The 21,255-nt window shown below is 38.3% G+C and overlaps 1 protein-coding gene across 1 annotated transcript in view; it reads left to right on the top strand.

Moving 5' to 3' along the window:
* The window catches only part of LOC148362273 (NT-3 growth factor receptor-like), a 49,121-nt gene that overhangs the window by 12,125 nt on the left and 15,741 nt on the right, over positions 1-21,255 (top strand). The window contains exons 6-13 of the mRNA XM_088339195.1: positions 575-717; positions 3,068-3,209; positions 5,011-5,123; positions 6,913-7,096; positions 10,534-10,557; positions 15,707-15,753; positions 17,301-17,403; positions 20,491-20,679. Coding sequence (XP_088195321.1) covers positions 575-717; positions 3,068-3,209; positions 5,011-5,123; positions 6,913-7,096; positions 10,534-10,557; positions 15,707-15,753; positions 17,301-17,403; positions 20,491-20,679 — 945 coding nt within the window. The remainder of the gene's footprint in view (positions 1-574; positions 718-3,067; positions 3,210-5,010; positions 5,124-6,912; positions 7,097-10,533; positions 10,558-15,706; positions 15,754-17,300; positions 17,404-20,490; positions 20,680-21,255) is intronic.

Here is a 21,255-nt window from a genome sequence, read left to right as displayed (position 1 = left end):
CAGGGCCCGACAGCTTTCACTGGTTTACCCCTGCCGCATCATACGGGTGCCCAGCCCATCCTTAAGAACGCGTCCACAATCCCACTATCCTTTCACAACACCTCTCCACTCCTTTCTATCACCAACAACAGCTCTAGCTTCCGTTATATTTAGACCTCTTTCCTGCAGTGCACTCATAATACCATCCATCCACGTCAATCGCAGCCTTCCTCTTGGTCTCCTTCCATTGACTTCTGCTCTGTAGACCCTCTTCAACATTCGCTCCTCATCCATCCTCTCCATGTGTCCAAACCACCCGAGTACTCTCTTATCAACACGCTTGCTCAGTTCCACGACTACTCCAGCAAGGCAAAGAGTCAAATAAGACTAAATAAAAATAAAAATCGTAAGTCTTCATTGCTTTTAAAGGCGCAAATCGGCAAATGCAAATGCATGCTCATGCGCACTTGGACGGCTCGATGTCTAGGCATTTCAGAACACCAGTTCTCTATAAAGAACCGGAATTCCCATTACTACTATCTAAAAAAAACACTCGGAGACTCTTTTATAACCCATTCATCCCTGTTTCTTCCAGACCTTCCAGAAATTACCATAAACAGCGATAACCTCACGGTTACGGAGGGGGACAGTATTACTACAACATGTTATGGTTATGGCTCACCCTTACCCAAAGTGGACTGGTCTGTTTCTGGTTTGAAATCCATTTCTTCAAAAAAGGTAGGGCTTTACTCAAATTAACGGTTTTGATTTAGTTTTCTTCTTCTATTTCTTAGTTATATTCAGGTCCCGATCACCTCTCAATTGAGTATGCAGCAGGGATTTAAAACACGCAAACATGTGGTCCGCGGCATGATAGTTTGTGACCCCCGTTTGAAAAGAAATAAATTATATTTATCTTTTTAAAGTGGTTTTGGTCAATTTCTGGGTTCTCTTTTTTTGGTCGTTATTTTGGGTGGGTCGTTTTTTAAAGCCTGGTTTTTTTTGGTCATATTTTGGGATGTTTTTTAGGCTTGTTTTTGTTGTTTTTCGATTGCTTTTTCTAAATGTTGCCCTCTGTGTGAAATTTAAATCTTTAAACAAACGATGGCACTACAAGACCATTCTAAATATTTCTCAAAGGCAGAAAAGTCATAAAGGTTTACGTACCCACTACATTTCGGGATTAAAACCGATTTTGTACATACACAAGCCGCACCTGTATATTAGCCGCATGCGCCCACATTGAAAAAAACGCAATAAAAACATGAAATTTACCCTTCCCCGATACAGTCCAAATAACACGACCGGCAAAATGAACAGAAAATGATACCTGTACTTAAGATTTAATGCAGACCTGGAGAGTCTGGGTGCCCGTTGAAAGTAATCCAAAGAAAAGTGTATATTTCCAAAGGTAAGGGTGGGAAAAATATATGTCCAAAATTGTCGGCCGCGTCCACAAACACGTCTCACCTTTACTCCACTTCCCGTCAGCCCGCGTTTGCCCCGCCCCTTCTTTCTCATTTGCTCGTACAAAACATATCAGAATAAGTTTCTAAAATAAATACATTACAATAACATACAGTTGCAAATACATATTAGACATGGTTACACATATTTACAAAGAAAGACGGTGCAACAAGAGAGTTTTCAAAGCTTTATTGATAATATTATAACTTTCATCCCAAACCGTGCCTGTGAAGGGTAGCAAAACGCTACTAGCAACACGCTCGCAATACAGTAAACAGCTCTGTTAAAAAACAACATACTTGTATTAAGCACGGTAAACCGTCCTCATCTTCCTCGCTATAATTGACGTCATCAAAGTTGTTCTCCTTCAATGTGGGTAAGAGACTTTGTCATATAATTGTCGTCCCATGCTCCCTTACTCAAAAACACGCTAGCATCACGCTCGCAAAGTAAGTTCTATATCGGACTGCTCGATTGCGTTTAGCTTGAAAGTTGCGTCATGTGCCTTTCTTTATGCAATGTGCGTGATGAGGATATGTCTACGCTAATTTAAATTGTGCATAAGCTAAGAAGTTGCAGTTTAAAGTTTACCTTTTGTACTCGAGCGCCGCTGGCGGCCGCATCACTAAATAAGCCGCATGGTTGAAAGTTTGGGAAAAAAGTAGCGGCTTATAGTCCGGAATTTACGGTAGTCACACACTCATTCCTAGGGAAAATTTTGACCTGCCAATCGACCTGCATTGCCTGTTTTTCGTACATAGCAGGGAACCAGAATGCCCTGAAGAAAATAACAATAATTATAATAATAATTCCACACAAGGAGGCCGGTGGCTAGAATTTAACCAAGGATCTCTGTCAGGAAGATGTGCTTACCAGTCAGTCACCCTGTGATCATATTTTTTATTGTTATTAATAATATTACACAATGCGTACAAACATGTTTAATGTTAACCTCGGACTGAGCCGAACATTGATGAAAATGTTATGCACCCCTGGAATAAATGAATAGCTTTGGTATTATTTACCATTATTTTACTTTACCAATCAATTGCTTCCGCTTTAATTTTAGGTCCAATGAGGTCACTTGCATCATTTTAACAGTAATGGTTGTTACAAGAACATAACAAATACAATAAGGACATGGACATTTTACACATTTTACTTAATTAGGCCCTTATTCTTGTCTTATTCTTGGAAGCTAAATGCAGAAACACATATTAGTGGAGTAATGGAAGTGTTTTATTGGGAAAGACAGATTGAGATTTAACAATTGTGGTCCAAGATGTTGATGAGGGGTCGGTGTTCCAGTAAACCCAATAAGTGAAGGTGACCGTCCAAGAGTTTGTCAGGCAGTACCCGTAATCAAGAAAGACAGGCATGGATTCGATACACTGAAATAACAAAAGGCAGAGTGATGAGGGAGAGTTGTGATTGGAGGGAAATCAGGACAAGTAACCGCAGCTGAGAGGAGGAAAATTGATTGACCAAAACAGGTAAGGTTGAGAGAGGGAGAGAGCTAAAGGAGGAATAAATGTGGCAATTATGCGCGATAGCACGGTGCATTAACAAGTTTACTGTTCATAATTGTAAACGACTGACGATGTGTGCGTGCATTTTCCAGGCCATTGTCAACAACAACACTTTTCAATCAGTTAGCATCACTTTGGTGAATGTTAGCAAAGATGACAACAACATTCTTCTGACCTGCACAGCTGCCAATGTAGTTGGCGTGAGCAATGCCTCCATTCACCTTAACGTTCACTGTAAGTGCACGCATGCAAACCAGAGCAATTTTAAAATTGAATGTAAACACATTAAAGGGATCAAATTACTGGTCCTATCAAATATAGCCGAATATATAACTGAAATTACTGAAAATATATTTAAAAACCCAGATTCTTCCCAATAGCCATTCATTGCATTGATTACATTTTGAAGCTGATCGAGAGAATGCAAAGAGTTTGCAAAATGCAATCAGAGCAATATTTTGAAGTAGGAGTGAGTGGACCGATCCAAACATCGATACAATCAATACTTAGAAAATACTTGGATCGAATCAGTACTCTTGGATCGATACTTCGCTCCACCAACAATTTAACCCTAACCAATATGAATATGTAGATGTGCCCTGCGACTGGCTAGCAGCCAGTTCAGGGTGTCCCCTGCCCACTGCCTGAAAATAGCTGGGATGGGCTCCAGCACCCCCCGCGACCCTACTGAGGATAAGCGGTACAGATAATGGATGGATGGATGGATGGATGGATGGAATATGTAGATGGCACTGCTCTTCTCTCTCTCACCTAGCGCCCTTAGCCCCTCTAAGTAAATGAATGAGTGTGTAACTGACAGACACAATTTTAAAAGCTCTACCAACATTGCCTGCTGCTGCATCCTGCCAGCCAGGAGAAAGAGATATATGAGCCATTCCCTACCAGAAGTTAAAAATGACAGGCTAACAGGAACCACAGCGCTGAGTGGCCTTTTTTTTTTAAGTACAGAAAAGAACAGAGCCAGGTGTACTTTTGATGTTAATGTGGTCTGCTACTGTGGCAACACCATAAATTAACATAAACCTAAAAAAACATTTAAAAAAAAAAAAAGCTTACTCTGCAGAGAGCAACAACCTACAACCAGAATGTAAATATGCTACTGTTCCAGAACAAAAATCTGTAAATCACTTGTCATTGTGACAACTGAGCCAACCAGAGACAATTGGCACTTGATTTGCTCTGATGACTTTTTTGAATAAAAATTGTACGATGTATTTTAGTTTTCTAAATGATGTTGTTATGCATAATTTGTATTTCCCTTTTTCGGTTTGAGTCTCTCGGCCTTCGTTCGAAAATAGTTGTAATAGAAATATATGTATAGATATATTTATACTGTTAAACTTTGCAATGTGCAGTAGTTATTTAATAAAAATATATTTTTTTGATGGCCAAAACATTTGTGCTGTGTTCATCGTTTATAACCTTACTCAAGGGGAAGGGTTCAATTATTTAATAATCATTTCATTTCCAGTATCCGTATCAGATCAGTATCAATCCATACAACCACGAATTTACTTGGATCGGATCGATACCAAATCTTCTGTTTAATCACCTTTTATATTTTCCCATAACATAACTTGTTTCAAATATTTTTTTATTGGTTTTATAACACAAGTTATAAACAGGATATGTTACAACATCTTATTTTTACAAGGAGAAACAAAACAAACAAGAACAAACAAACAAAATACAAAATCCGAACATGAAACCATAAAACACCCTCTCTGATCCCCTCAGCCAATCCACTCTCCCCCATTTCCCAGAGAAATGCTATCAATGTCAGTTTAAAGAGGCCAGGACTCCCGCTTCTGTTCCAGGAAGGATATTAGTAGTCACCTTATCTTTTTAAATTTTTCAGTTTCATACCGAATTTTCTCTAGGTGTCAGTAACATAAATTAAAATGTGTATTCATTAGTGTTTATGTCTTCAGTAAGACCTTACAATTTAAATAAAAAATTTTTGGGGCAATACAAGTAAAAAATAATGCATCTGTCTCTGTATTTTTGTTTTTAGTTTGGCCTTCTATATTAAAACTGAAGAAACCAGAGCGTCGTCATGACACCTGCATGGAATTCACAGTCAGAGGATCACCCCAACCCATCTTAAGATGGTTCCACAACAGCAAGGTGATTTTTTTCATTATTTATATTAAAAAAAGAGCTAAATAAAAACTCAATATCATTAACATGTAACCCTGACTAATGAAATGAAATGAAATGTTTTGAAATGAAATGATCTGCATTTATATAGCGCTTTTCAAGTCAATGACTTCCCAAAGCGCTTTACATTGTGCTTCACATTTCCCAATAGCGGACGTGATCTGTGCAGCCATATAAGGCGCTAACCTGCTTATTGGGGGTATTGGGGGTTCAGTGTCTTACCCAAGGACACTTCGGCATGTAACACGGACAAGCCGGGATTCGAACTGGGATCCCTTAATCCTAAAACGATCGCTCTACCTCCTGAGCTACTGCCGCCCACTGATCCATTTCCATGAGGGCTCTGTTGGTAGAATGCTTCGGACTCTTGATAATACTGTCAAATTTGGACTAAATAGATAGATAGATAGATAGATAGATAGATAGATAGATAGATAGATAGATAGATAGATAGAATACAATATACAGATACCCAATGTGACGTGCTAATACCCACTGTAGCTTGTTGTATAGAGTACTGTATTTTCTGCACTATAAGGCGCACCTAAAAGCCTTTATTTTTTCAAAAGCTGACCATGCGCCATATATATGGATCAATATTAAGCCGCAAAGTCTTGCAACTAAGGCAAGCAGCCACCGATTAGATTTTCCCCCGAAGGCGAAGTAGTCCGCGGTGTATGCTGAGATTTATATACCGGCGTTTTATTTCCTAACCAATGTGTAAATCGTCATTTGAATCAGTCACTATTGGCCAAAGTTATTGGGAGGTAAAGGGGGCGGATCCTTTTTATCATTTACAGGCTCGCATAGGCTAAAGGGGCGAAACAAAGCCTGCAATTGGCCGAGAAAGATGAATGTGAATTCCACCGGCTTTCAATCTATCATCCTCGACAGACATATTCCACTTCATTCTTACCTCCACTGCTCTTGGGCCCCTGGCGGCCATTAGGAAAAGAGGCATAAATTGGCCGCATCGTTGCATAAGCCGCAGGGTTGAAAGCTTGGGGAGATAAATACGGCTTATACAGTAGTTCATCCATCTATCTATCTATCTATCTATCTATCTATCTATCTATCTATCTATCTATCTATCTATCTATCTATCTATCTATCTATCTATCTATCTATCTATCTATCTATCTATCTATCTATCTATCTATCTATCTATCTATCTATCTATCTATCTATCTATCTATCTATCTATCTATCTACCTACCTACCTACCTACCTACCTACCTACCTACCTACCTACCTACCTACCTACCTACCTACCTACCTACCTACCTACCTACCTACCTACCTATCTATCTATCTATCTATCTATCTATCTATCTATCTATCTATCTATCTATCTATCTATCTATCTATCTATCTATCTATCTATCTATCTATCTATCTATCTATCTATCTATCTATCTATCTATCTATCTATCTATCTATCTATCTATCTATCTATCTATCTATCTATCTATCTATCATCCTTGACACACATATTCCACTTGTTTTACTCTTACCTCCACTGCTCGTGGGCCCCCTGGCGGCCGTTAGGAAAAAAGGCATAAATTGGCCGCACCGTTGCATAAGCCGCAGGGTTGAAAGCTTGGGGAAATAAATGCGGCTTATACATTAGTTCAAATTTTACAGTAGTTTCTTAATTGGTAATGGTCACATCATTGTTACAATGAAACATGGTGTGACCAGTGTATTTAATAGTTTTTACTGTACACAATTTCTTCTGGTTTTATGACCAACGCAGGAAATTTCCCACACCGACTATGTACGTATTGATATGGATATTTACCAGGACTACATGGAAGGATGTCTTACATTCAAAAACCCAACACATTATCACAACGGCAATTATACTCTGGAGGCTAGGAATTACCTGGGGGTTGTTAACAGCACTGTGTATGGACACTTTCTGGACAAGCCCTTTAATGGTAAGTAGGTGCACAAACGTGGTCATATACTTTGGAAACAGTTCTTTCTTCTTAAACGATGACATGTACAAATCAGAGCGCCATTTATTTATAAACCTAATGCCATTAATGTCTGTTATTTGATCTGATACATGTAAACAACCATATATGTAAGTACAGGGTTGGGTAGGGTTACTTAAACTGGATTACTTTCAATTACTTTTGGATTATTCCAATACCAAATATGCTAATAAAATACAAAAGAAACTAAATATGAATAAAATGATGACTCACAACACGTGGTAAGCTTTCTCTCCTGGCTTTGATCTCTTTGATCTCCGGCAAAACGAACATAAAATGCGACAGAAACAAAATGAAAATCAATCCAAACAGCTTGCTAACATCATTTTTGCCGTTCCATGTATTCCAAAACTGCACAAAATTTAGTCATTTTATTCATATTTAGTTTCTTTTGTCTTTTATTAGCATATTTGGTATTGGAGTAATCCAAAAATAATTGAAAGTAATCCAGTTAAAGTAACCCTACCCAACCCTGTGTATGTCTCTCATCTCATCTCATTAGCTGCACCGCTTATCCTCAGTAGGGTCGCGGGGTGCTGGAGCCCATCCCAGCAATCATCGGGCAGTGGGCAGGGGACACCCTGATACTTGTTTATACATGCATACAATGCTGGGCCCATAACTGAATAAGTTAATTCAAAAAGTTACCCCGCAGATATATGACACCCAAAAAATTGCGTGTCGTTCGAAAAAAAACTATCCAGTTACGGAAGACAGTATATACTTACATTGAACCCGATTCCCCAAAACTATTAAAATAATTTAAAAAAAACATGTACACCAACCAGTAGAAGCAGTGACCCTTCATATTTTTTGGCTTGCGTAATCTTGAGAGCCTGAGAACAAAAACATAGCCGAGACACTTAATACCCATTTTGTCTCTGGCCCTCAAACTACTTGAAGATCTCCTTCTCCATTAATGGGTACTCTCCAAGATTTTTTTTTCTTTTTTTTTCTCCAGGCATGTTGTTATGCAAAAATTGTTTTTCTCATCTCATCAGCTGTACCGCTTATCCTTATTAGGGTCGCGGGGGGTCTGTAGCCCATCCCAGCCATCTCCGGGCAGTGGGCAGGGGACACCCTGAACTGGTTGCCAGCCAATCGCAGGAAAAATTGTTTTTAAAAATGATAGGACCAAAATTCAGCACACGTTTACCGTAAATTATGTACTCTCGTCTGCCCCATTGATTTCCCGTTGGTTTGTTGTTCCTGTATATGTCTCGACCCCTACCCTCACGCACTGCCTAAAATTCACCACTGTTGACATACAACCAAATATTTTCATTTAAGCTAACTTTCTGATTTCAGTATGATATAGTTGTATATTTGGCTTGTTGCCAGTATGTATGGTAGGGAGAACATCTCCATAATGAGAAATTCAGCGTTCTCATACTTGAGACGGTGCCACCATAGCTGCATTCAGTTGCACCTTGTATGTAAATATAACCACTTCAATTAAAGTTGGTGGATCAGGGATCGTATGTGACATTAAGAATGATGCAGGAGTATCCAGCATTCAGAGAACACTGTCATTCACGATCTGCATTTATTACTGTAAGTAGCAGAAAAACGCAGTAAGGCACCATATAGTAACGAAAATGGCGTTACAAATTTTTATGAATAATATATTCGAGTACTCGTTACTGAATAAATTAATTTATTTGAAACATGTTCGTCCCAACAATGCATACATATACAGTACATATATCCAGTACATACTTATTTGGTGCCTTACGTAACATTTAGTCTCCCTTGAACTTTTCATTCCTTTTCCACATGCCAGGCTTTGAAGATAAAGCTATTAAATTTCTAGGAAAAAAAAAAAAAAAACAATAAGCGGGATAGATTTTGAAGGAACATTTTTTGAGGGGGTATGGTATTCAAAATGAATAATTGAAAAGTGCAGAGTGCAATATTATTCAAACCCATTACTCTACCTGCGTGTATTCAAGTTTTTATATTGTACTAAAACATTTTTTTCATACTAAGTAATGGTATTTATTTTGATACCTTCCTATGCATACCTAAAGTATTAAAAAACATGTACCTAAACATCATCAATTATGTAATTGTGTTGATAATGAAGATTCAACACAATAAAGGATCAACATAATAAAAGTAATACAGTTTGTTTTGGAGCGAACGTCTTCGGGCATCGCCCCAAAATATATGTAGAGAGGAGATATGGCAAAAAGGGAACACTCTTTATTGCATTCGGGACACGTTCAAAGTTCCAGACGTTCAACATTGGCCTTTATAGTGTCCTCGAATCAAGTCGTGATATCTCGTGAAGGTCGCCCACACTCATTATACCAGCTTGTAACCTCCTGCAACAACGTCATCCCACGACCTCCGCCAGATGCCTATATACTCATCATTAGTTTTTATCCACATTCCACAACAATTTATCAATCTATTTAAAACCATTTAATATAGCGTTATAATTTAATTTATTTTTTTCAACTTGATTGTTGCTTTCACTCTTTTCCTCTTTTCTATCCCCTTATCTTGGGACCCATAAAACACACAAAATCATAATGCACTTTCAACTTGTGTTGTCCGACTGACAATTTCTCAAAATGGTGCTTCCCGGCTAGGCAAGAGCAGCCAAGATGGCCACTCTTCTCACTCAGCCACTCATTAGGCCTCGTTCGGTTGTGTTGGGGTTTGTTGAAGTTCTGATTTTTTTGTTACGGTACCAAAAAAAACATCTTAAAATTTTGGGTCCAATGGAAATTTATTTGAAAACAGTTGTTAAGAGTACCAATGTTTCCGTCACGGTTGCCACGGCGCCCAATTGGCCCCGCCCGTGTATCGCCAGCTGCGGCTCGTTGACAGATTGGATTTCCGTCTATTTAAGCTCAGTGCTCTCACTCTTCTTTTGTCAGTCCGTCAACGAACCTCTGCCCGGCAAGACGTGGGTTTTGACCTCGGTCCTTTTTCCTGTTGGTATTTCCTGTCCGGTATTGTTCCCGTTTAATTTGTCCTGTTTAATATCGGTTTCCAGTTTCGTTCCCGTCTAGTTTGTCTTGCTTAATTTCGATATCCTGTTTTGATACCAATCCTGTCTCTCCCATCCTGTCCGGTATCGACACCTTATGCCCGATATCTGCTCGAGCAATTTGTATCCATCTCGTCGGCCTCTGGCTTCCTGTCATTCCACGCCAGACTGCTGCCTAATGTGCATGACTCCCCATTTTCCGTAAAATAAAAGGCTTGTGTGAGAAACGTCACGCATTTGGGTCCTGATCGTGTTCCGGTTCTCGACAACTTCACTGTATGTTGCATTAGAAAAACACCGTTAACAGACTTAATGCTTTTGCTATGAATTACACAATGCTATCCTAACTTAATTTTGTTCTGGCATCTTTTTACAGTAACAGAAAATGATTACGATTATGGTAAGTTCTTTTCTCAGTAAATGTCATTTGTTTTCTACCTGTTACTAAGTGGGATGGAGGGTCTCTTACAGCAATCCTTTTTTTGTTTCACTAAGACAGTTTTTTTTTTGATAGACAACATCTTTTTTTCAATTTGAACAATGTATCTTGCGAAAAGTATCTCACTGACAAACTCAAGGCTGCTAAGTCGCTTGCCTTGATCCACCAAGCTGCTAGTTAGCTTTCTCTATCATTGATGTTAGCATCATGAGGCATCTTGATGTACAGTATACCGATTCGTGCGTTACTCTTTTGATAAAGAGCAAAAAACACAGTGACTGTGTACCGGCCGAGTCATTCCTAAGACTTAAAAAGTGGTCGGCGGCGCCCTCTGTTGGCTGCGGCTGCATCGGCTCGCTACAACGGGTCAGGTGCAATCGACATTTCGTTCTGTGTACATTGTTACACAGAATGACAATACAAGGAAATTATTATTATTATTATTACTACTATAGCAAAATTCATTTTCAATGCACCACACCCATACCTCTCAATCTCAGCCAATTGCTCCCCTTATTAATGATTGCAGAGCAATAATAAACCTTACAAACAAAACAAGGCACCTATTTTCTCACAGCAAGACAGACTATGTAGAATACAAAACTACAATAATTTGTGTAAAACAAGTTTATTTATTAAGTAAACAACACAAACAACTCTTTCAGAATCTTTCTTAGTTTGTCAGTACTCCAGAAATACTACAAAACATACTACAGTATTGCAGAAATACTACAAGGGTAAAATGTAATACTACTAAAGAAATAGTACAAAATACTACGGAAATACAGCAAGAGTAAAATAAAATGCTACTGCAGAGATACTACAAGAATACTACCAAAATACTACAAAAAACAACTACAATAACAACACACAAAAAAACTACAGAAAGAATACAGAAATTACATTATGAATTACTACTGCAGAAAAACTACAATAATTATTAAAAAATGCTACTGCTGAAATACTACAAAAATAACACAGAAATATTATTATATCTTACCTTGGAAATACTACAAAAATCAAACAAAAATACTACAGAAATACTTCAAAAATCCTACTCTTCACATAATACAGCAGAAATACTATTAGACAATGCTAACATTTGTAGTATTAATGATTGCAAAAAACCCTGATCAACTGATAATGAACCATACAAACTCAACGCGGCACCTATTTATTCCCAGCAAGATAGACTATGTAGCATAAAAACACAGATCGTTTGTGAAAACAAGTTCATTTAATTTATCAGATAAATACTTCATAGAGGAAAACATTTTGTGTACACCAATAATACTACTTTACTACATTATTCCTTTTAGGGGTGAAATGGTCAAAACAAGACCAGTCAAACAAAAACTTTGCAATTTCCTTTTCCTGTACAAAACGTGTTCTATGGCGACACAATTTGTAATGATCAAAACTAGGGCTGCAACAACAAATCGATAAAATGATTAAAATCGACTTTGACAACTAATTACGTCATCGATTCGTCGTGTTGTGCAATTTATTAGCCACTAAACACGTTCATCGATGCAAATACTTGCATTGGATCTCGTTGTGAAGTTGTAAAATTGTAGTACCGCTTTAGTCCAGCAGAAAGCGCCTCAAGACCGTTTCTTTGAAGTACAGTATCTTACTTTTAAAAAAAATATATTTTTCTTGTAAAACATAGCATCATTACAAACAAGAATGGCATGAAACAGTCAAACACGACAAAATTAACAAGAGAAATGGAAGTGCTGCAGAAATACAGATAAAACAATGGGAAAATACATTTAAAAATATATAAAGTAAAAAAGAAAAATAATAATGAAGGCATGTTTATCTCAGCCTTTTAAGCATATTGTATAATATTTGCACATTAGGAATGTTATTTATATTCAAAGATTTAACCCAAAAGACACATTTGCTGTCAACAATTTTAAAAGGGGTTTTACATTTTTGATATATTTAGCGGATAACAATTTTGCTACAAATACAAATTGAATTTATTGTACTTTCTTAATTTTTGTTTTGTGCAATAAGTCTAAACAAAATATGATATTGTATGTCTTTTTTTATATGTTTATATGTTTATAAGTTATTTGTCAAACACTTGTTTTTTTTATTGTTTTATATAACAGAATATGCTGTTGTGTTGTGCACTATTTTTTTCTATTCGTCCAAAACATCAACATTTGAGTATAGGAGGAAGTTAAAAATGCGTATTTGAAAAGTCCAATTCATACATTAAACAAAAGAATAATCAACCGATTAATCAATTATTAAAATAATTATTAGTTGCAGCCTTATTCAAAAAATGAAAATGAAAAAAAATCCCGGGATCGTTTAAGTCACAGGTGTCAAACTGGCGGCCCGCGGGCCAGATCATCGCAGTTTAGAGGGAACATTGCTGGCAACCATTGCTGGGAAAGTACTGATAAGTAGAATACAGCTAGGAAATACTTCACTAAAATCGTGGAAAAACTACATCTACAACAACTAAAGCACAGATGTCAAACAGGCGGCCCGCGGGCCAGATCAGGCCCGCTAAGGGATTGAATCCGGCCCGCCAGACAACACTCAGAGAAGCGCAAGAGAAAAACGAGCTGCAGGTTGAAATATGTCAACTTGACGTTGCCAAAGCCAGGTGCCTCGAACTAAGACACTATACTTGTATTTATTTCTCTTTCTCTCTCTCTCTCTCTCTCTCTCTCTCTCTCTCTCTCTTTTCCACCCCTTTTCTTCCACTCTCTGTCTCGTTCACTCTGTGTCTTTCCTTTTCTCTTCCTTTGTTGCTCTTTGTCTCTTTCTCACTGTCTTTTTAACTTCTTTTGCTCTAACTTCCTTTTTTTCTCTTTTCTCTTTCTCTCTTCCTACCCTTTGCACTTTCTTTTCTCTCCTTCAGTCCTTCTATTTCTCTTTGGATTTCTTTCTTCCTCTCCCTTTCTTTTCCCCCTCTCTCACGAGTTTTTATCTCTTTTGTTTCTCACGCTCTCTCTTTTTCTTTCTTTGTCCCGCCCTCTTTCCTTTTCCCTCCCTCTTTCTTTTATTTATTTATCTTTCTTTTTCTTTCTCTTTAATCTACTAGTCCGGCCCCCGACAGAATGTTTGTTCTATCGCGTGGCCCCCGAGTTAAAATTAGTTTGACACCCCTGGTTTAAGTTGACAGGTATGCATACATTTAATAAAAACCTACAAAAAAACATTTTTTGGGGGGCTATTATATTATTATTACGATACATTGACAGAAAAGCTGTATATTTTTGGGCAATGTCACTTCAATCAATATTTTTCATCACCAGATAACTTGAAAAATTATAAAAAAATTTGTAAAAGAATTCCACTTTATGTGTAGACCTAAAAAAAAAAAGTTTACTTTAGACCGGGGGGCGGGGACCCATGGCTCACAAGCCATAGATGGTTCTTTTGATGAGTACATATGACTCGGAGATAAAATGATACTTTTGCAAATAGCATCTGTAGCGATCCAAATTTTCTGATAAACAAATTTAAATGTATAGCGTGCTTTGCTGACGTTGCAGCCAATGTTCCCTCTAAGCTGCGTTCGTGCGCAATTGCGCACTTCCCAGAGCTTTTCCGTGCACAAGAAAATCTAGCCAGCTCACAAAAATCAGGACTCGAAATTGCTATTTAAGAAGCGAATTAAGTCAAAGTTACAGTGCAGGAAGGTAAAAATACACGGGTTCCCCTGACGTTGTGTTCTAAATTCGGTATTTTGAAGTCAAGGTCGAAGTAGAACGAAGTTGAGTAAAGTCAGTAGAGTTTTTCCTCGGCTTGGCTCACTGAAAAGGAACCGGCTCTTTCGGGTCCTAAACGGCTCTTCAGGTTGTTTTTGCTTCTTTCATCGCTATATGACCAAATATTATGTAAAACTATGCACAAAATGACTTAAAGGAAGGGGGAATAGGGCAAAAAATAAAAAAATACCAAAATGAAAAAGTAGTGAAAAGCTGAGAAAAAAAAAATAAAAGGAAAAGAAAAAAGAAGAAAAAAATTCAGAAAAATGCCAGAAAAAAAAGAAAGAAACAAAGGAAAAAAAGTAAATAGATAACACAAATAAAAAAGTAACAGCTGGTAAAAATAAACACAATGAGATTTTTTTTCAAGGTATTACATTTTTTTTTGAAAAAAAACAGAGAAAAAGAAGAAAAAGTTTGTGTTGCATTCAAATAATTTCCAATGATACCAAGTCAATCTTGTTGCCAACATTGTACTTCCACTAAAAAATGTGATTAAATACAGTTGTGTATCGTGCAACCGACTAAATAAGCCCCCAAAAATGTTAGTATTATGCGACAAAAGATACCAGGAAAAATGGAAATCTAGTGAAAGAATTGTTGTAAAAACAAATGACATTTGTAGGCCGTACAACCTTTGCAATAATACATTAGTCAATTCATTCAAAAGTGCAAATTTTTTTTGCATTGCGGGAAACTCAGCAAAATGTAACTTGATGTCAAGTTTTGGACATGTTTGATAATGACTTAGTTGCCACACTTGGAATTGCTGTTGCTCACTGTTGTTTCAAGCGTTGCTCACCGACTTGGTGTGAACGCTCAGACCCGTGGAAAATTACAGGGAACATTGGTTGCACCTAATTCCGGTTCGGTCCAGTATAGAAAGAGCATACTCCCCACTACAGGGTACAGTCACATCGACAAACCCCGTTAGCTGTACGTCACTGAGGAATCCTTTATATGGAAACTCATTAAAAAATTTAGGTTCACTGTTGATACACTTGATGATAAAATTCACAGAAAAAACTGTAATCAGCCAAAAACGTCAGCCAAACACGCAGAGCAAATTGGTTTGGTGAGCTGTAGAGGTGGGCAGAGCTATGCACTCAGCCCACTTCTGTCCACCCAGCGTCGTCTTCACCGAAGGTAAATCGTCAGTATCTTTGTTTGCAGTATTTGCAAAAGAACTTGCACCTTGTTTTAAAACCATTATTTATGAAAAAGTATGTATGAAAAATATATGGCATGGTTCTCTCTCTCCCCCCCAAAAAATCTAAACATTTTCCCATCATGGCTCTTTGGGTCATAAAGGTTCCTGATCCCTGTTTTAGACTGTAGTATTAATCTTTCTTTTTTCTTTTTGTCTCAAGTAACTCCAAAGGCAGAGCACCGCAATCCACATGGAGATACTTTTCGGGTAAGTAAATATCTAAAACATTTGTTACTCTAAATTAAAATTGAACGGACACAATTTGATTTCTTTGTACAATTTCAAACGTTATGGCATTTGTCACACTGCAAAGTGCTCAAAACATGAGAGGGAAATGTATTAAAGAAGTAAAATAATGGTGATTGTACTTTGATTTATAATGTTTCAATGAAAGAGACTTTTTAAATATTGATTGAAAAGTAACATTCTTTTTCTCATTTTAAGGTTTATTTCAAAATTTTTATTTTATTAAAAGCACAACATTTCCCTACATTGAGCACAATTTTCCAGTCTGTTGAAATCGCCAACTCATTAAATTCATTGAGTTTCTACTGGAATGCTCATAAAAGTTCTTTAAAATGTTTCTGCTATTGGAGTAATTACCGTAAATTCCGAACTATAAGCTGTTACTTTTTTCCCGAACGTTCAACCCTGCGGCTTATTCAGTGATGCGGCCAATTTATGTAATTTTTCTAACAGCAGCCAGCGGCGCTCGAGTTCAAGGCACATGACGCATCTTACAAGCTAAACGCAATCGAGCAGTCCGATAAAGAAGGAAACAGAGCTAAACTTCACTTTGCGAGCGTGTTGCTAGCGTGTTCTTGAATAAGGGACCGTGGGACGACGTTTATATGACATGGTCACTTTCCCATACTGGGGAAGACGACTCTTATGACATCAATTATAAGGAGGAGGATGAGAACGGTTTATCATGATTTCTACATGTGCGGTATGTTTTATTTAACAGACCAGTCAACTGTGTTGCGAGCGTGTTGTTAGTAGCGTTTTGCTACTCTTCACAGGCACGGTTTGGGATGAAAGTTATAATATTATTATTAAGGCTCTGAAAACTCTCTCGGTGTACCGTCTTTCCTTGTAAATATGTGTAACCATGTATAATATGTATTTGCAACTGTATATTTTGTAATATATTTATTTTAGAGACTTATTCTGATATGACGGGGGCTGATGGGAAGTGGAGTAAAGGTGAGACGTGTTTGTGGACGCAGCGAACAATAGTGGATATATATTTTTCCCACCCTTACCTTTGGACATATACAGTACATTTTTTTCCCTTGGATTATTTTTAACGGGACCCGGACTCTGCAGGTTTGCATCAAACGTTAAGTACCGGTATCAATTTCCTTTAATTTTGCAGGCTGTAGATTTTGGACTGTGTAATTTATATTCAGTTGCAATCGCAGGTCGGGTTTGAGTTAATTTTTTGATCGTGTTACATGTTTTAATGAGGGCGAATGCGGCATGTGGCTTATGTACAGGTGCGGTGCGGCTTGTGTAAGTACAAAAGCGGTTATCCTCTTAAAATGTGGTGGGTGCGGCTTATAATCAGGTGCGCTCTATAGTCCGGATTTTACGGTACTTTTTAAATCCCAACATTTTTACAAACAACTTCGGTTACATAAAGAGCATACAATGTATTTGTGAATGAGTGTTTCTTATACAACCTAGAATACAACTCTGTGTTAAAGCAAATATTTCCTCAAATCATTTTTTGCTCATCTTTCTGTTTCAAGGTTTCAATAGCAGTGGGTTTTGCAGGGTTTGCATGTGTAATGCTGGCCATTATCATCCTCCTGGTTACTAAGTATGGGCCACATTCCAAGTTACACCTTAAAGGTAGGTAATCAAATGGATTTATTGAGATAAACCTTTATAAAAGGGTGACATAATATGCTTGAATTCTCTTTTAGTAATTCCAGTTCCCTATTCCTTCTCAATACTATGACCAGAGTTTAGGTTTCATTGTCTTGAGGAATGGCTCACATGACTCGTCCATTTAATTTTGTCTTAGCACGAAAGATTATTGAATGGCCTCACCAAAATCTGCTCAACAGCATTCGATAGCACTTTTGTCAAACTCAAATAATTGATATAGAAAAAAAATGGGCTGTTACGTCAAACAATGACTTCCAGTTGTATTCGCGGACTACCAATGAGCAACCAGAGAACATTGAGGGCGGAAAGCAGGTCACTCTGAACGTGGAAGTGGATCTTCCGTGGTGAGCAATGGCGGTGTCGGGAACAAAATGACAGGTCAGAAGCCAGGAGAAGCTACAGGAGATCAAAATCATGGTCAGGCTCGGAAGCGAGTTGTAAGCCAGGAAAGGAGAGTAGATGTGGTCGGGGACAAAAGAGATCGGAAGCCGGGACGGGAGAGTAGACGTGGTCAGGATCAAAAACAGGTCGAAGCCGGGGGACAGACAGGAGCAAAAAACAGGTGGGAGTCAGTGTCAAAAAAAGGCTTGCCCAGAGTTGAAATGAATGAAATGAAATGATCTGCATTTATATAGCGCTTTTCAAGTCAATGACTTCCCAAAGCGCTTTACATTGTGCTTCACATTTCCCAATAGCGGCCGTGATCTGTGCAGCCATGTAAGGCGCTAACCTGCTTATTGGGGATATTGGGGGTTCAGTGTCTTACCCAAGGACACTTCGACATGTAACACGGACAAGCCGGGATTCGAACTGGGATCCCTTAATCCTAAAACGATCGCTCTACCTCATGAGCTACTGCCGTTAACTGAGGGTCCCAGACGGACTGACAAAATGGGACAGATAGCAGTGGGTTTGAATAGGAACAGGGAACCAATCAAAGTCCGAGACAGTTGGCGCCAAAGGATCGGGCACAGGCGATGCATATCGGTAATCATGACAGATATCGGTTTCTTTTTCAGTTTTTCTTAGCTCAAACTAAGCATGACAAATATTGAATTTGTGCAGCCATGCTTAAAATCATTTGTTGACAATGTAAATTATAAACACAATACCAACATAGAATTTCAATTGTATTTATTTAATGTCTTTCAAAGTCCGATTTTTCGTCAGATACACTTGTTGTGCCTTTTTTGCGCTTATTTATATCTTTCGGTATGACTTTTGTTCTCTCCATTTTTTTAACTTGATACTTTGACTGCCCTGCGATTGGCTGGCAACCAGTTCAGGGTGTCCCCTGCCCACTGCCCGGAGATGGCTGGGATGGGCTCCAGCCCCCCCGCGACCCTAATGAGGAAAAAGCGGTATGGCTAATGAGATGAGATGAGATGAGATGAGATACTTTGACTAAAATAGTGTGATGATGAGATAGAACCTAATGCCTTTTCACGTGCTTTCCGTATCACTACTCACTAGTGGTCGAGTGGAAAAAATTCGACGCTCTACCCGCCAAGATCCGGGTTAGATTCTCATGATATCCCATGTTATACAATTATAGTTTAATGATATATTCCGACTGATCAATCAATGCACAAATACGGTGCTTAATCACATTTTGGTTAACCCTAGCCTTTATTGTAGTTTTAATTTTGTGTGCCTTATAATCCAGTGTGCCTTAATACTTTTATGAGGGTGCACCTAATAATTGGATGCGCCCTATAGCGCAGCGTTACGGTAATTTACTTGTCAGCCCCCGTGATAAATCAAGTCAAGTCATGTTTATTTGTATAGCCCTTAATAACAATAAGTCTCAAAGGGCTTTACAGACTAGTATTACACCATCCCCTGATCTAGAGCCAACACGAGGGCAAGGAAAAACTCAAAAACCTCAGCATGAAATTAAGACACCTTGAGAAGGGGCCGCACATGAATATGTTCCCAACGACGTAAATAATGGATTGCAGTAGCAGTTTTTCACCGATTTTATGTTGTAAAAAGTTCACTGGACGCATACATTGCCAAAGTTAAAATATTAGCAAAACCGATTAGCTTCTCTAGACGGTTTGCTCAGTTTGTTTAAATTACAATTCAGTATTTTCAAACTTATTTACTGTATTTACAGTATGGTGTGCAAAGACTTGTTTGCACATACATATGGTTTGAAGATGATATCTTCAACACAGGGCGATTTTAAGTGAGAATGGTTTTTCTACAATGTGGCCCCAGGGCTAAAATGAATTTGACACTCCTGACTTAAATTGGATTGAATTATGAATCAAAAGCAGAAAACTGAATATTGGAAGAAAAAGAATAGATTTTTCGACAGTGAGCAATAACTAATTCGACCTTGTTGAACTCAGTCCCAAGGATTATTCTGTCAGGAACCAGAATGGAATCTCGGACCCGATTGCGTTCGTTTTAAAGGAATCTTTATTGGATTGTGCTGACAGAGCTTGCTTAGGAAGCCGATGATTGTCGGTCGATAGCAGCGTTGGACGGAATGGCAGTTCAGTGACCGGTAGGCAGAATCCATTCGTCTTAGCGAGCAGGTGGATGGCCAGGGCAGGAGAGCCGGTCGTAAGCGTGGGGCAGAAACAGGTCGACACCGATGGCAGGCAGGAATCAAACAGGAAAGGTCTTTGGTACTGGAATCTGGCAAAACACACAGGGAGACACAAGTACGGTCTGACACTCTCCTTTGGCGCTGACAGCTTAAGAGGAGAGTGACAGCCAATCAGAGAGCGCGCTCCTGTGCGCCAAACAATTGCCCCAGGTGTCTTCATTTTGTCAATCGTGACATATTCATTTCATATTGTTTGTAAAATGGTTATATTCTAGTCTAATAGTGATTTTTAGTTTCAGGTTCAGTTACAACATCAATCTTTTTTTTGGAACAATTGACAATTGTTTATGTTTTGAGCAGCTTTTGAAACTTTGTTTTTTTATTTGATGCTTTCTAATTATTGACGTTAAGCCCAAAATGACGCAAGTACTTTTTATCTAATGTCTTGACATGGAAAGAAATGCATTGAGAAAGTTTTACTGTCCTAGGTTCCGCAGCAGTGATGAGTGGAGAAGAAGACTCTTCCAGGCCTCTCAATCATGTGAATCATGGGATTACAAGGCCATGTACACTGGATGGTGGATTGGATCCTGTGACAATTGGGCTTAACAGGATTCCCATTATAGAGAATCCACAATACTTCCAACCTGAATACAACTATAAGAAACCTAATACCTGTACGTATATGTAATTAAGACAACTTATGGATAGGACTGTTTAAAGTTTGTTTATGAGCACAGGGATAGGGTTGGGTAGGGTTACTTTAACTGGATTACTTTCAATTACTTTTGGATTACTCCAATACCGAATGTGCTAATAAAAGACAAAATAAACTAAATATGAATAAAATTACTTGGGGAGTAACGGAATACATGGAACGGCAAAAATGATGTTGGCAAGCTGTTTGGATTTAATTTTATTTTGTCTCTGTCGCATTTTATGTTAGTTTTGCCGGAGATCAAAGAAATCAAAGCCAGGAGAGAAAGCTTACCACGTGTTGTGAGTCATAATTGTATTCATATTTAGTTTCTGAAAGTAATCCAGTTAAAGTAACCCTACCCAACCCTGGGGATAACCTTTCCACTGCCCAAGTGTAGAACTCTAGTGCGGTGGTTCTCAACTGGTCTGACCCTGTCAGGAACAGAACGGAAACAGAACCCAGTTGCGTTACGTTTCTCACAAGTTTTATTGAAGGAAAGAGGGAGGGCTTTGCCCATGATCCGGTGTTCGCTGGACGCGGGAGGCCAGTCGCT

Source organism: Urocampus carinirostris, chromosome 7 (assembly GCF_059441175.1).
Source record: "Urocampus carinirostris isolate Australia breed hairy pipefish chromosome 7, RoL_Ucar_1.0, whole genome shotgun sequence".
NCBI lineage: Eukaryota > Metazoa > Chordata > Actinopteri > Syngnathiformes > Syngnathidae > Urocampus > Urocampus carinirostris.
This window is presented reverse-complemented; position numbering and strand designations above follow the sequence as displayed.